General features: G+C 38.9%; 1 protein-coding gene across 6 annotated transcripts in view; it reads right to left on the reverse strand.

Moving 5' to 3' along the window:
- b4galnt4b (beta-1,4-N-acetyl-galactosaminyltransferase 4b) overlaps positions 1-14839 on the reverse strand; it is a 99668-nt gene extending 84829 nt beyond the window's left edge. For 2 of the 6 annotated variants that reach the window (XM_089129344.1, XM_039658225.2), the window contains exons 1-2: positions 14182-14830; positions 13725-13933 (exon numbers count right to left, since the gene is read on the reverse strand). In XM_089129344.1, the coding sequence (XP_088985470.1) occupies positions 13725-13863 (139 nt within the window). In that variant the 5' untranslated portion in view covers positions 13864-13933; positions 14182-14830. Of the gene's footprint in view, positions 1-1119; positions 1242-1398; positions 1505-13724; positions 13934-14181 lie in introns of those variants that run through there. The other 4 variants (XR_016155443.1, XR_016155449.1, XM_089129343.1 and 1 more) reach the window with 4 other exon arrangements.
- Between the last annotated feature and the right edge of the window lie 1682 nt (positions 14840-16521).

Genomic DNA, 16521 nt, shown 5'->3' on the forward strand with positions numbered 1-16521 from the left:
ATGTGTGATATCCTGCTGAAGAAGGAAATGAGCCTGGCACAGATGGGCTTATCGAATCTGAGTGCTGCCCAGTGGCTTCACACCTGAACATATGACTAGTCAGTCTCAATCCAAATGGCATAGCAGGTGTAGGTGACACATGAACCTGCCAACTTGGATGTCAGGTGACTGCCTTCAAATTAACCAAGTGGTTGTTAACAAACTGCTCCATCTTGCAGAAAGAAGCAGCAGACAGATCAATGAAGTGATCTATTGGATGATACTTGAAGCTACCCAGATGAGGAACACTGATATTCCCAAATCATTGCTAATTGCATGGACATAAAGCACCAAGCAGACACAAACAAAGGCAGTGCTTGTGGATGATCATGGATGTACTCTGCGCAATAGCAATCAGACAGTCATAAGCATGGTTGTACACCATTCAGAACTGAATTGAGAATGCTTTTTAAATTCTGATTCAGTTCCTGAATTTTAATTGATTTAGTAAACAGCATGTGGAAATGATATCTATAAAATTTTACATGTATTTATTTTATTTTATTTTTTACATTTATGTAGTCCATATGTCATAAATTCTCTTTTACGGACCAGGGTTGAAGAACTTTACTTCGTTTTACAAAATGCTTTACTTGGGTTTAATTTTGTTTCAATTGAAATTCATGAATAAAATAAATGACATTCCTTATATGTAGCATGTGTCGAGTGCCACAGAAAAGTACTTTTCAATGATCGTAAACTGGATAAACCTGTAGCAAGTGCTTTAAGATAATTGGACAAACACATTTTTTTATAATAGATAAAATTACTTCAAATACAGGAGTTAAATTCACAACATGCATTTTTTAAACCGAGTTTTTCATAAAAAATTATTCTAGAAATATCTTGCAAATAAAAAGTGCACAATATCATATATTTAAGTAATTTAAATATTTTTATTTTTCAAATCTTTTTAACCATATTTCTTATTGCTACTGCAAAGTGCAAACCATGTACATTTGAAGACTTCAGATGCAAAAGCCTCTAAGTGCCATTTGAAATTTTCTTCTAAAATTAACATTTTTATCAAGCTTGTATATTTAAGTTCAGTAATTTCACTTAAATGGCAATGAAGATTACCTGTACTGGCCTGGCCTTATTAGATTTCTCTGGCATCTAACTATCCAGTAAGTTAAACAGTGACTCAAAAACCTCGCTGGACACTTCAAATCGTTTCTGAAGTTTATGATTCAACTGTGAAACTGTAAAAATATACAAAAGATACAATCACTATATATGAAATTAGAAAATTACAGATTGACAATAACATAGGGATAATTAAACTAAGAAAATATACATCTTAATATCAAATAACCTTCTCATATGTATCACACAATAAATTTAACAGTATGTACTTACAGACATTGCGTCTAACAGATGCAAAGAAAGATGATGCTTAAGGATTAAACAGCGATCACATTTCGCTGAACTACTGCAGTACTACTAGTACTTCCTGTTTCCTGTACTAAGGGGTTGTAAGTCACTGCTTTTGCAAAATTAAAGTCCTCACTAAAATAAACATGTTCAAAATGAAAAACAAATGCAGTCCTGCACACTCCCCGCCTTGGGTTTTTAGAATCCCAAATCAACTTATAGCTTATCATTGGGTGACAGAAGAAGAACAAGTTCAGAGACAGGACGTGACAGGATTTTCTGAATGCCATCCTTAGTCACTTTAACGTCAGCTTTCCTCACCAATCCATCTTTGCTTGGGATTGTTTTCACAACGATTGCCATTGGCCACTCATTTCTGCTGACTTGAATGTTCTTTACCAAGACAATATCCCCTTCTTTCAAATTAGTTTTGTCTTGCCACTTTCGTCTGTGTTGCAAAGTACTAAGGTATTCTTTTTTCCATCTTGTCCAGAAGGCATCTGCTAACCTTTGTACTTGTTTCCATTCTTCCTTAAGCAACTCATTGTTCCCAAAGTCTCCAGGAGGGGGAGGTGCTGCACCTGTCTTTTGTGTCAAAAGAGTTGCAGGGGTGAGAATAAATGGAAATTCTGGGTCAGAGGACACTGGTATTAACGGCCGTGAATTCATCACTGCTGTAACTTCCGCCATGAACGTCGTTAAGACCTCATGTGTGACACGGGAAGATTGCTCTTTAAGTAGCATGTAATCAAGAATGCGACGTGCAATCCCGATCATTCGCTCCCAGTGACCACCCATATGAGAGGCATGAGGTGGATTGAATTTCCAGGTGCAATTGTGTTCTTTCAGATATTTCTGCACATTCTCTGAGCTGACACAAGATTCATCCATTTTGAGTTCACGAGAAGCTCCAACGAAATTCGTACCACGATCTGAGTGCAGTTGTTTAACTGGCCCTCTGATTGCAAAAAATCTCCTTAAGGCATTGATGAAACTACTGGAGCTCATTGCTTCGATAACTTCGATGTGAACAGCTCTTGAGCACATACATGAGAACATAACTGCCCACCTTTTGGAATTAGCTTGACCTCCTCTGGTCTTGCGGGCTGTCACTTCCCATGGTCCGAAAACATCAACACCCACATAGGTAAAGGGTGGAGCTACTGTCAACCGTTCCACTGGCAAATCAGACATCTGCTGATGCTCTGTCTTCCCTCGTAGCTTCTTGCAGATTACACACTTGAAAAGCAAACTGCGTATGCACTTCTTGCCTCAGACAAGCCAAAATCCTGCCGCTCTGACAGCACCTTCTGTAAAGTGTCTGCCCTGATGTTTCACAGACTCATGATAATGTCGCACAATCAGTTTTGCCACATGATGTGTACCCGGGATGATAATTGGGTTAACGTCACAAGTTTCCAGACCTGACCTCACAATACGACCCCCTACTCGAAGTAAGCCATTGCTGTCAAGGACAGGAGATATTTTCCTCAACACACTCTTATGAGGAAGGTTGTGAGATGCAGTGATGCTTTTAATCTCTGTTGGATAACTCTCGTATTGAGCATTCTTCAACACAAGAATTTTGGCTCTTTCCAGCTCTTCTTCAGAAGGACCATTGCAGCAGACATGCCATCCTCTGCAACTATCATCTTGCAAGCATTTGGAGAAAGAACTGGCAATGTGAATCAGACGTGCTATTGCTCTGATGAGAGTGTTAAAGTTGGAGAATCTGCTAAATCTCTCAGAATTCCATGTGACCTTGGGAACTTCAGTAAGATTTGAAACCACATGTGGGCGTATTTCAGAATCTGAGTTTGGATCCACAAGCACAAATGACTTTTGTGAATCTGACCGAAGCTGAGAGTTATGCAAGAAGTGTGGGCCTGTGAGCCATGAACTGGCACCTAGCGCTGCTGCAGGTACAGATCTGGACCCGTGGTCTGCCGGGTTAAGCTCTGTGGGAACGTATCGCCATTGTGCAGGTAAACTGGATTTATGTATTCGTTGAATCCTGTTGTTCACGTATACATAGAACCTCCGTGTTTGATTACAAATGTAGCCTAGTACTACCTTGCTGTCAGTATAGTACCAGATATGATCAAAGGTCATGTCCATCTCTTCCACAATCAACTCTGCGATCTCCACCGCTAATACAGCAGCACACAACTCCAGTCTTGGGACAGTAATGTCTGGCTGTGGTGCTAATTTGGATTTCCCAAATAAGAAGTTAACAGCTGTGTGACCATGTTGATCTGTCACCTTCAGGTATCCTACAGCAGCTATGGCCTTGACTGACGCATCAGCGAAAATGCAAAGTTCTTTACTCTGGACGTTATGCAGAGGAATGGGTATACATACACATGGTATTTGCAGTTCTTTCAAATCTTGAAGAGACCTTTTCCATTTTTTCCACTCTGCCTCCAAGTCCTCTGGCAAAGGGGAATCCCAGCCCTCACCTTGTTTGGTAAGTTCCCTCAACAGTAACCTTCCTTGTATGGTGACAGGAGCAAGGAATCCAAGAGGGTCATACAAGCCATTCACGGTAGATAGGACTCCTCTCCGAGTGAAAGGCTTGTCATCGTCCGAAACATGAAACATGAAAGAGTCTGTTGCAACATTCCAGGACACACCAAGACTACGTAGGATGGGAAGGCCATTAGAGAAAAGTTGCAGATCTTTAATCCCCTCAGCACGATCTTCCAAAGGAAAAGCTTCAATCACATTTGGACAGTTAGAGATAATCTTGTGCAGTCTAAGGTTAGACACTGCAAGCATCTCTTGTGTACGTTTGAGAAGGTCGATCGCCTCTGCCTGTGTGGCGCATGACTTCAGCATGTCATCAACATAGAACTCCTTCTCCACCAGTTTTCTGGTGTCACTGCCGAATCTCCCTTCATGTTCTTTTGCTGCTCTTCGTAGGCCATAGATAGCCACTGCTGGTGATGGGCTATTCCCAAAAACATGCACACGCATTCTGTGATCCACAATTTCATTGTCAAGGTCATTGTTTCTGTACCACAGGAACCTAAGATAATCCCTATGATCCTCCCTAACCAGAAAACAATGGAACATGTGCTGTATGTCAGCAGTAATAGCCACAGGCCCTTTACGAAATCTCATCAGGACCCCTAACAGGCTGTTGTTCAAATCAGGGCCTGTGAGAAGTACATTGTTCAGTGAGACTCCCTTATATGGCGCGCTTGAATCGAAGACAACTCGAATTTTGTCAGGTTTCTTAGGGTGATACACCCCAAACAGCGGTAAGTACCATACTTCTTGACCTTGCTGAAGAGGTGGTGCAATTTCTGCATGCTCATTTTTTAGCAGGTTATCCATAAATTCCAAGAAGTGTGCTTTCATCTGTGGTCGTTTGTTTAGAGTGTGTCGCAGCGCAAGAAGACGTTTGAATGCATAGTCTTTGTTGTTGGGTAGACTTTGTCTGGGCTCACGAAAGGGTAGCGGAGCAACCCAACTATTGCAGCTGTCTTGAAAAACCTCTTTGTCCATGATCTGAAGAAACCTTGTGTCTTCCACAGATGGAGCAATCTTATGATCATTTGCAGTGTATGAGAAAACTGAATGACCGACACTTTCACCATCAGGGACTAACAGTATGGAGTCCTCAGGTGTGGTTTCTAGAGGTTGTTGCCATTGTGAATTAACGTCCAACTTCTCTTTTACCTTGATTTGACTACAGCATGGACTCAGAAAGCTGTGACGGCCATTATCTAAGATGGAAGTCTTGAAGGTATCAACTGAAGATGGCCTATGAGCTCCTCCGAGACACACATCCCCAACGACAACCCAGCCCAAATCCAGTTTCTGAGCAAAAGGGGCGTTATTTGGACCATTAATTTGTTTGCGTACTTTGTGTACTTGCAGGATGTCTCTGCCCAGTAAAAGAAGAATCTCAGCATCAGGGTCGAGAGGTGGTATTTCTTGTGCAATGTGTCTCAAGTGGCTGTGATGGAACGCTACACCAGGAGTTGGAATCTCTGAACGATTGTTTGGAATCTGATTACATTCTAGAAGAGTAGGGAGAGGTAGACTTATCTTTCCATCAATGGACTCCACAATGAAATCAGAAATTCGTCTCCCTGCTGTCTCTAAAAGGCCAGCACATGTTTTCAGTGTGTAGGGGAATACAGCTGTTTTGATGTTAAAGATGTCAAAGAAATCTTTTCTCACTAAAGAGCGGTTGCTTTGCTCATCTAGGATAGCATACATCCTCTTTGCTTTCTCTTTGTGTCCAGCTGGATAGATGGAAACTAGACACATTTTTGAGCAAGACCGTGCACTCAAACCTTCTCCGCAGACTTCCGTGCACTCAGATGTAACCTCATGACTATCTGATTTGTAATTCTCCCCGCCATGCTGTGAGGTAGGTGTAGATGCCTGACATTTCCAGGGGGCAGGACCGGGATGAAGGGCCGAAGGATGACGGTCACTACCACACTCTTTGCACTGAACTTCTACAATGCAGTTTTTTGCAAGATGGTCTGTAGAAGAACAGCAACGGTAACACACAGACCGCTCTTTCAGGAACTGCATTCTATCTTGTAGAGATTTCTCTCGGAACCCTCTGCATCTTCTCAAAGGATGAGGTTTTCCATGTATTGGACAGCTTTTGTTCGGGCTCACTGATCTCTTTTCCTGTCCAGATGGTATTGTAGTTGAAGGATTAATTTGAGTCTTGTGAACAGATATTGGCATTTGTCTTTGTCTCTCAAACCTTTCTCCTTTCTCGTGTTTCACATGAGGAAATGTACTGAAACTCGGATCTGTACGTGCTTTTGCTTCTGAACGAACAAAATTTGCAAACACGGAGAAAGGTGGAAAAGCAACATGATGTTCTTGCTTATACTTGGATCCAAATGACATCCACTTTTCTTGAATGTTATATGGAAGTTTTTCCACAATGGGATTCACTCCCTTAGAAGTGTCCAAGTATGCCAGACCTGGTAAGTATCCTTCAAGCTTAGCAGCTTCTAGTTCTGAGAGGATGTCTCCTAAATTTTGTGGGTCCTTGTTTGTCACTCTGGGGAAGTCTTCTAGTTTGGCAAAAAGAGCATGTTCAATTGCTTCTGGAGAACCATATATTTCTTCAAGCCTCTGCCATGTCATTATCAGCGCAGCTGACGGATTTCTGATGCGAACTGCTTTCAGTCTCCGAGCATGTTCAGAAGATTCTCTACCCAGGTATTTAATTAACAGATCAAGCTCTTCTGCTGGAGAAAGACTCAGACCAGAAATAGCACCTTGGAAAGATGATTTCCATGCCCAGTAATTAATGGGCTTGTCATCAAAGTAAGTAAGCCCTGCCGTCACAAGTTGCGTTCGAGCTAGATACTTTGCAAGGTCATAGGTAACAGACAAGGAATCTTCTTTGTCAGCAGGTCTACTCTGCATTTGGTAGTGATCAAGAGGATACTGCATTTTAGTGGCATTTTGATTCATGTCTGCTCCAAAGTCCATGTTTTGTGAACTGATAGGTACATTTTTGAAATCTGACTCACTTTTAATTGGACAAGGTGCGATGCTTGAAGTGGTGGTTGAGTTTCGTTTCCTCCACTAGATGGCAGTGTACCACTACTGATTTCAGATTGCGTTTTCACATAATCTGCTGTTCTGATTCGACTGTCCTCGATGGGAACAGGAAATGATACTCTGCTGGCTGCGCTACGTTCTGTTTCTAACAATGCTTCCTCCAGTACCTGAGCTTCTACCAAGGCCGCGTCCTTTTCTTTTTCCTCTTGCAAGGCCTCCAGTGTTGCTTGAAGTCGTGCCTGTTCGACTTTCAATTCTATTTCTCTTTTAGCATATGCTGCTCTGGCTTGTGCAGCTTCTGCTTTTGCTCTTGCTTTGAAAACTGCTATGCTGGCGCTTGAGTGGCGACTGGATGCCCTAGAAGAACGACTTGATGCTTTTGAGGAGTGTGCGCTGACAGAGTGAACATCTTCAGCTGTGCTTTTCAAATCTGCCGAGTCTGTCTGACCTTCTGCCATGTTTTTTTGAGACTTAATCATATGCAGAAAAATCAGATTGATGTGATAGAGATTTTGGAATGTTCAAATCTTGATTCCACACAATTCTTGAGCGTCTTTCTCAGTCTGTTGTATTGATGTCTTTTCACTGTACTGGCCTTATTAGATTTCTCTGGCATCTAACTATCCAGTAAGTTAAACAGTGACTCAAAAACCTCGCTGGACACTTCAAATCGTTTCTGAAGTTTATGATTCAACTGTGAAACTGTAAAAATATACAAAAGATACAATCACTATATATGAAATTAGAAAATTACAGATTGACAATAACATAGGGATAATTTAACTAAGAAAATATACATCTTAATATCAAATAACCTTCTCATATGTATCACACAATAAATTTAACAGTATGTACTTACAGACATTGCGTCAAACAGATGCAAAGAAAGATGATGATTAAGGATTAAACAGCGATCACATTTCGCTGAACTACTGCAGTACTATTAGTACTTCCTGTTTCCTGTACTAAGGGGTTGTAAGTCACTGCTTTTCAAAATTAAAGTCCTCACTAAAATAAACATGTTCAAAATGAAAAACAAATGCAGTCCTGCACATTACCTATTAATTGTCATTTAAGTGAAATTACTGAACTTAAATATACAAGCTTGATAAAAATGGTCATTCTAGAACAAAATTTCAAATGGAACTTAGAGGCTTTTGCATCTGAGCTCTTCATATGTAAACATGATAGGCTACCTCACGAGCTAAGAATAACTGTAAGAAAAAAGTGTCCCTTCTAAGTAGTCATCTTGAATAAGACTTCATATTTCAAAATGTGCTTCAGCCTGAATTCTCTGACTGGCAGTATGCTCATCAAAATCTGCATGTTTTATACTCTGTCTTGGTGCTGAGTGGACCACCAGCTGCTCCATGTGCCCTTGCCCCGAGCCAAGTCAACAGACAACAGACTGTTCAGTCACCTAAACACAAATGTGGGATCTCTCCCGCTGATGAAAAGACCAGCATTCAAGATGCACAGTATCAATGCAATTCAAAACTATAATGCTTGTTGAGATTATTAATTTAAGCGATGTGCCTTGTGTCCCAGTTACATAACTCAGAATTAAACTTTTTTTTTGTTTACATCTATTACAGCGTGTCTTCAAAAAACCTTTGTCCACCGAGATCAACATGCCCTCCAAGACGTTTACCTCCCCTCTGACTAATGACTAATAGGGTGAAGTGACTACAGCTTAGCGCTCTTACTTCCCACCTATATGAACGTCTCACTTGAGATAACTATGGCATCTGTCCAAAACACTCATTTGCATAAGCATTACCTTGTGTGCTGAGAGAAGCTTAACACAAATTTCATTAACCTATGGGTTAAAAGAGTCTGTACCTCTAATTTCTCTGCCTGTCAACTTCAGCCACAGAATTCATAGCAACTAGTTTCCATTTTTAAATCTCAATCAGTGGAAAACCAAGGGGGAAAGCCTTGAGCCTTTATACTATAATTAGAAACATACAAATGTATTCCTCTCTCAAATATTCATGGTTTATCAACCAATCCGCAACAATTACTTAACCTTTAATAACAAACGACATATGGCTTCAAGGTAAACTTTAATTAGAGACTGTAATAAAAAAAAAATCCAATTTAGTTTTGTTTTTAGAATGCTAAATTGGAAATTGTTCTTAAATGTTCTCATTTTTTGCATTAGAGAGGATGTGGGTGTGGTATAAAAAAAAAAATAAAAAAATAAAATGAATGATTGACGATCGGCAGCTGTAGTGCCGGGCAGTCTCTCATATTGTTTTATGTTTTGAAAAGCTTCAGCTCCAGGCATAAATGTACAGGTCACAGTGTAAACGTGATACACTACATATCATTACCATCACAGTTTGGTGCTACAGTATTTACAATAATCATTCAGCACAACATTGTTGACAGTTATCTCGGTTATTTAGCAAGAAGCTAACGTTAATGTTTTACGATAACATTAATGTTAGGCTAATTTAAACATAACGTTCAAATATGTTGTTGACTTGACTTAGAACAAATGTAGACATCCTTGTTTAATTTATCCACGTTTAGTTGGTGTTGTGGTCTACCTATAGACAGTAAAAGAAATAGACACAGCGACCCCAATGTTTTTAACAGAGAAAATTGAAGCCCGTTAAAAGCTGATCGCCAGGCGTACTGCGCAGACTCAAACTGAGCATGTCACGTGAGCAACCTGTATGTTTTCTAGTAGCTGTGCCGAGTGCAATCAGAATAATTCCCTTCCGAATCTCGCAGGGATAGAGAGAGTGAGTATTAGCTGTCCATGAGCTAGCAGCAAGATCAACTTTATGACTCTCTATGGGCTTCTCCATTTACTTTATCTGACTTTATGCCTCCACGTCCCCCCGATTGCCTACGAGCTTCTCCTCCTGTTTGTACGGTAATTTCTCTACTGTGCGACGGAGAGTCGATTCGTTATGACGCAATCGTTAGCCTATTTTTACAAAAACTGCTTCTACAGGGCCATGACGTCAGATACAAGGTAATGGAGCCTTTTATACATTGTCGTGTTTCTTTAGAAATAAATAATGGACAAATGGAGTCTTTGGACGCCTCATATGTAAAGTTATTTGCTGTCAAAGTGACGCCAAAATGAATGAGAGTCAATGGAATGCTAACAGCAGGTGAAGTTCTGCTACAATGGCGGCCCCCGCGAGGCTTCAACTTCCAGCTTGGGTCTACCCCATAACTTTATCCAGAGCAGACACTTATCTCGGTTGAGATGTGGCTTAGGAAAGGGTAAATAATACACCCCGTCGCCGAGGCTCTCGGAAACCTAGTGTCGGAGTTGCATGTACCCCATACACTCCGTTAAACTTAAAATGAAAAGAAAAAACGAACGAAAACTGACTAACTGCAATGCATTTCAATGGACGTGGAAGCAGAAAATGTCCGAGTGTATTGGGTTAGCTGCGCACTGTGATTGGCTTATCGCGTTTGAGGGTGTGGCTTAGCCATAAGTCAATTGTGTGGTAAGTGATCATTCCTGAAAGAAACTAAAGTAAGGGGAACTTCACTGAATTGGTACCTTTCAGGACATTAATCAAATTGTGCCTGTGGGTTAGACTTAATTTCTCTTTAAAAAGAATAAAGGAAAATCATCTTTGCACAGAGCCGCTTCAAGTCTTATCTGTAGTACTAATGGTTGTACAACCAAGAGTACAAATTAGTTTGGGAATAATCAGCAGTTCGCTGGGCAGAAAAAAAGAGATAATTAAACTTTAACCTGAAGGAAAAATCCTCATTTAGATCATACAATGGCTTAAGCAATAGACAGCTCTATTTTAATGTACTGCCTTCCTCATTAACTGCCTTTCTCATTAAACTCATGCTCCTGAAACCCAATGGAAACATTGAATTGATAATTATGAAAAGTCCTTTTTTTCACAGTCAGCTTCACATGGTAAAATTTTTGTTCTATAATTATTTGATCTATATTTATTAAAGCTTCAATGGGCCAGACTGTTCTCTGATAAGAAATATAAATGATCAAGCCATGAAGGCAAGAAATGTTCTCCATGATTTTTCCAAGTAAAATATAATATATTTTACATATTTTGTTGACCCTGGAACAACATTCATGTCTGAATATGTAGTCTTAACCTGAACCCATAAGTTATCCATAAAATCAGAGGGAAATTAATGATATAGGTGAATAACACTGATGTAGAAACACCAAACACTAGCTGTGTTGATGACCTCAAAGCATGACCTTGGAGCAACTTTGAATTGATTCATATATCCTTGATTTTCTCCTTTACCACAATTTATAAACAAACACTTTATATTTTTACAGGATGTGAACTTAACTTTGATAGTATTTCTTACAAAAAACAATGGGATTGCTTTGGTATCGCTACTTATATCCAACTATCTGAATATCCGCTACTAGCCTTAAGCCTGCTAGCATTGCACGCACGGCCTCTCGCCTATCGATTGTCTCATTTACACCCATTTTACTAAAAGGATACAGGTTCTATCCAGGATTTCAGTCCTAAATTAGTGGTGATATTGGTAGTATCACTCCTAATATACTGTTCATCTGTTATAACGTTATAACGTTACCTCTGAGTGCAGGTGGGGTTAATTGTAATTAAACTAAAAATCTCCATATTAGTGAACAAAAACAATTTCTAAAGCTAGGTCATCTAAACATTTGAGCGCTCACACCTAAGGTGGTTATTGTAAATTAAATGGTCACAGATAATAGTTTCGATGTACTTTGTCTTACTGAAACCTGTCTTAAACCAAATTATTATTTCGGTCTAAATGAGTCTACTTCACCAGGATACTGTTATAAGCATGAGGCCCGTCTGATCGGTCATGGCGGCGGTGTTGCAACAATCTATAGAGATATTCTTAATGTTACTCAGAAAACAGGTCACCGGTTTAATTCGTTTGAAGAACTTGTGCTAAATGTTTCGCTATTAGATGTAAGAAAGAAATCCCTATTATCTCTAGCCTTAGCTACTGTATTGACCTCCACGGTCGTATGCTGATTTCCTAAAAGAGTTTGCAGACTTTCTCTCAGATCTATTGGTCAATGTCGAAAAAGCAATAAATATTGTAGATTTTAAAATACATGTACATAACACAAATGATGCGTTAGGGACTGTGTTTACAGATTTACTCCTGTGGAGTCAAGCAAAACCTCAGTGGTCCCACTTATCGCCTAAATCATAAACTAGATTACATTCTATCATATGGAACCAATCCAACCGATATACAGTAGATATTATACTGCAAACTGATGATGTCACTGATCATTATATGGTAACTTGCAAAATACGTACTGCTGAAATTTGTCATGTTGCGCCATGTTATCGACCAGGAAGAACAATTCCTCCAACCACTATAGATAAATTCTCAAATAGCTTACCCGATCAATCTCGGCTGCTCAGTAAAACCAAACAAACAGATGAACTAGAGGAAATGACAAGCAGTTTGAGAACCATTTTCTAGTACATTAGAAATTGTTGCACCAATTAGATTAAAAAAGGTCAGAGAGAAAACTAAAGCACCATGGTACAACTTAGAGCGTGAATGGAAACAAACTAATTTAGAGGTCTTAGAATCAGAATGTCACGTTTTAGTAATGATTTTATGAATTACTTCAATGAGAAAATAGAAAGCATCAGAAACACAATAGTAAATATACAATCCTCTATGGTGTCTTATGATTCAGCCTCAATTATTGCCCCTCAAGAACAACTACACTGATGTACAACTATAGGACAGGAAGAGCTAAATAAACTTTTCATTGCATCTAAACTGAATCAACAACATGTTTATTAGATCCAATACACACTAAACTGAAAGAAGTGTTACCTGTAGTGAAAGAGCCTCTCCTCAATATTATTCACTCGTCTTTATTCTTAGGTCATGTTCCAAAGATATTCAAGCTGGCAGTAATAAAACCTCTCATTAAGAAACTGCAATTAGATCCATATAATCTAGCAAACTACAGACCACTTCAAATCTTCCATTTATGTCTAAAATACTAGAAAAAGTTGTGTCCACTCAATTGTGCTGTTTCTTGCAAGAAAATGATATCTATGAAAAATTTCAGTCAGGATTCAGACCGCAACATAGTACAGAAACTGCGCTAGGAATTACAAATGATTTGCTTTTACCTTCTGATCAAGGCTGTATCTCAATACTAGATCTACTCAATCTTAGCGCTGCGTTCGACACTATAGATCATGAATCAATCTTGGAACGACAACAAAACATTAAAAAGTATTTAATGGACCTTTCATCGCCCTACAATCCATCGCGTTCACTAGATCACTAAATTCGAGGCTTTTCTGGTCATTCCTAGAATATCTAAGTCCACTAACGGAGGGAGGCCATTCTCACATTTAGCTCCAAATCTCTGGAATAGCCTTTCTGATATTGTTCGAGGCTCAGACTCGCTGCCATCTCTTTAGCCAAGCATTTACATAATACTTTCCTTTTATACCACTGTTGAATCAGATTGAATGCATTAATATTATGAACTGCAGCTATGCTAATTATTTCCCATCTGCTTTTCTGCTGTTTTGTCCCGAGGTAAATAGCGTTCGTAAGCTCCAGTTTTTATCCAGCCACTCACAGAGACTTCAGATGCCCCAACTCCTGCGATGAGATGACTAAACGCCTGTGGAACTAAATGCCGCATATCTTTGAAACAATATTGTAAAAAGCACTATACAAATAAATTTGAATTGAAGTGTACTATGTTGTACTTGGTGAAAACCATCATCCATACTGACCTTTCCCATAGTTGAAGTGGAGTTTGATGGCTTTGCCTTGGTTAATGTGAAGATACGTGAACCCAATGGCAAACATAAGCAAAACAAGCAGCAGAAGGAGTTTAAACTGCTTGCGGATTTTCTTCAGAGGAAAGCGCATCCTCTCACAGTAACATCACCCACTCAGTGGAAAATTCAGACTGGTGCCCTTCTGTGTTGATCTTGTACAGCTAGAATTTCAAAAGATATTGAAATGATTAGCTTCACACTCACAATATGATAATAGTTTTCAGATTGGAACAGATTTAGACTTGCTAATGAACATCTAAAGACTGTTTACTTGATGAACATTATATTCAATGACATTCAAAACTTCCCGGACCAAGTCTGCTGTACTAATGGGTATTTGTTATGAATGACATTTACACACTTATGTGTAGAGTCAGTTATTATTGCTTTCATAATCATGAATACTTACCGTAGACGTATTTTTCTCAGTAAAACTGTCATGTCTAACCGGTGCCAACACAGGAGATGTGTTCGTGTGTTTGTTGGCTGATGTTGCGCTGTCCTGTGTCTGTCTTCACTGCTTACTTGAGTCCAATTGATCAAACTTACTGTACACACTTATTTTCTTTTCGATATGTCTTCATACACTGATTGTTTTCATCTTAAAGTCTGTTATTGTCACTATAGTTCAGCACAAATCATTAGCATACTCCAGGCGCGTTATGTGGAAGACAGACAGTGGAAGTGTTAAATTATCTGTTTTTCTCGGTTTATTCTCGTGTTTATGGTGAGAAGAGCGATGAAAACAAATAAAGCCCTGCTTGCGTTTATAAAGCATCACTGTTTTCTGGTTTGGTCCCGGTGCCTCTTCTCGCGCTGGTATTCACGAGCACGCTTTTGTTTCCAAGGTCTGTTTTACAGTCAAAAAAATCGACTGCAAACATCTTCGTGTGGTGGTGCCATCTAAATCCTCGTGTTGAGTCCTTTTTGTTTTGGTGTTCTCTGCAATTAAAGAAAACTGAAATATTCCCCCATCATCAGCGCACTTGTCCGACCGCATCCCCCAGTTGCACCCTGGTTTTCAACAGTGGTCTGTTCTGATGGATAGAGGGAGCTGTTCACGAGCAAGCCTTACAGCGCGTGTTCCCTGAAAGCCTCAAGAATCATCCCTGGACATTGTTGAATCCACCTTCATTCCATTCACAGACTGACGTTTACGACTTTTAAAAAGACATTACTTGGACTATGTCAAGCAAGTAGCCTACTTATTTGGTGATGTTGTATCTTCAATATAGCCTGCTGCAGCGCCGAGTAAACTATAGCCTAAATTGTTTAGACTGAGTAATACTATATTATATATATAGTTTTATTATTATTGTAGCCTACATTAATTTCACTGTGTCAAAAAGCTGTGTGTAAAGCTATAGCTAAAGCTTAAAGTTCACTTTTAACTTTTAAGGGACACACGAAAAAATCTAATTAAATCAAACATTATTTATTTTTATATATTCCTAAACTATAATTAAATCCATGCATAGCAGTGTGGAAAATGTATTTTTTCATATGAAGAGTTCAGATGCAAAAGCCTCTAAGTGCCATTTGAAATTTTCTTCTAGAATGATCATTTTTATCAAACTTGTATATTTAAGTTCAGTAATTTCACTTAAATGGCAATGATGATTACATATTAATTGTTATTTAAGTGAAATTAATTTACTTAAATATACAAGTTTGATAAAAATCATCATTCAAGAAGAAAATTTCAAATGGCATTTAGAGGCTTTTGCATCTGAACTCTTCATATGTTTTAATTATAGATGTGGTATTTAAAGTTTTTGAATAAAAAAATAATATAGGCTATTTTATTGTTTTTTTTTTTTTTGATAACTTCCATCAGCTCGAGTGTATCCATGGTGAGAAACATCATTACATCATTACATATATATATATAATTATTTTAGCACTTATTTTTGTAACATATGTAACTCTGACAATATCAGGAAGTGGCCACAGCCCCATAAATTAAACATATAGTGTGAATTGTTCATTGTATTGTTCATATTAGTTTATCCATATGTTAAAGTCAGTTTAGGTACATGCATGTGGGTATACAATGATATTTACAGCATTTTCTGTTTTGAACCATTGCAAAAACTCTACCAGAAGAGTCTATTATTAAAGGCTCATTGAGGAGGGCTGGAACAGCTTGGTCTGAATAGAAAACCCCTTAGTATGCCACGATTAAAGGAGCTAGGAGATTATTATTTTAGGCACCTAACCTTTGAAAGCTGATTTCTGTCTTCCATAAGGAATTGTTTTGGATGCTGAAACACCAAGCCACCTGATAAACCGTCTTTAAACATATAACCTCAGGCATAAAGCAGGAGAAAGAGAGGTAGGGGAGAGCGGGGTAAGTTGTCACACGGGTAAGTTGTCACACTGTTCATAACTCCAACACTAGAAGCTCTATCTCAAAAATCAAATAGCCACTTTGTGTGACTTCTTCTTCTATAGTCAACTTCCTGTTCACATGTGGTCAAGATCAATCGAATCTGAGGTTAGCACAATTTTCTTATTTTTCTGCTTAAAAAGTAAAAAATGTGCACTTTACATTTTATGCAATACAATATTGTTAAGTAGGAATGTTAAAAATAATTATTTTGCCAAAAATAGAGGAGACAGTAACGAGTCTTTTGATACTTTAGCTAAAGTGATATGTTGAGCTAACCTTGAGATTTAGCCAACATTAACACAAATGTCAGTTTGGGGCAAGTTGTCTCACTGACTTTGGGGCAAGTCGTCACGTGTG

This window comes from Pimephales promelas, chromosome 1 (assembly GCF_988280905.1).
Source record: "Pimephales promelas chromosome 1, fPimPro1.hap1.1, whole genome shotgun sequence".
Classification (NCBI taxonomy): Eukaryota; Metazoa; Chordata; class Actinopteri; order Cypriniformes; family Leuciscidae; genus Pimephales; species Pimephales promelas.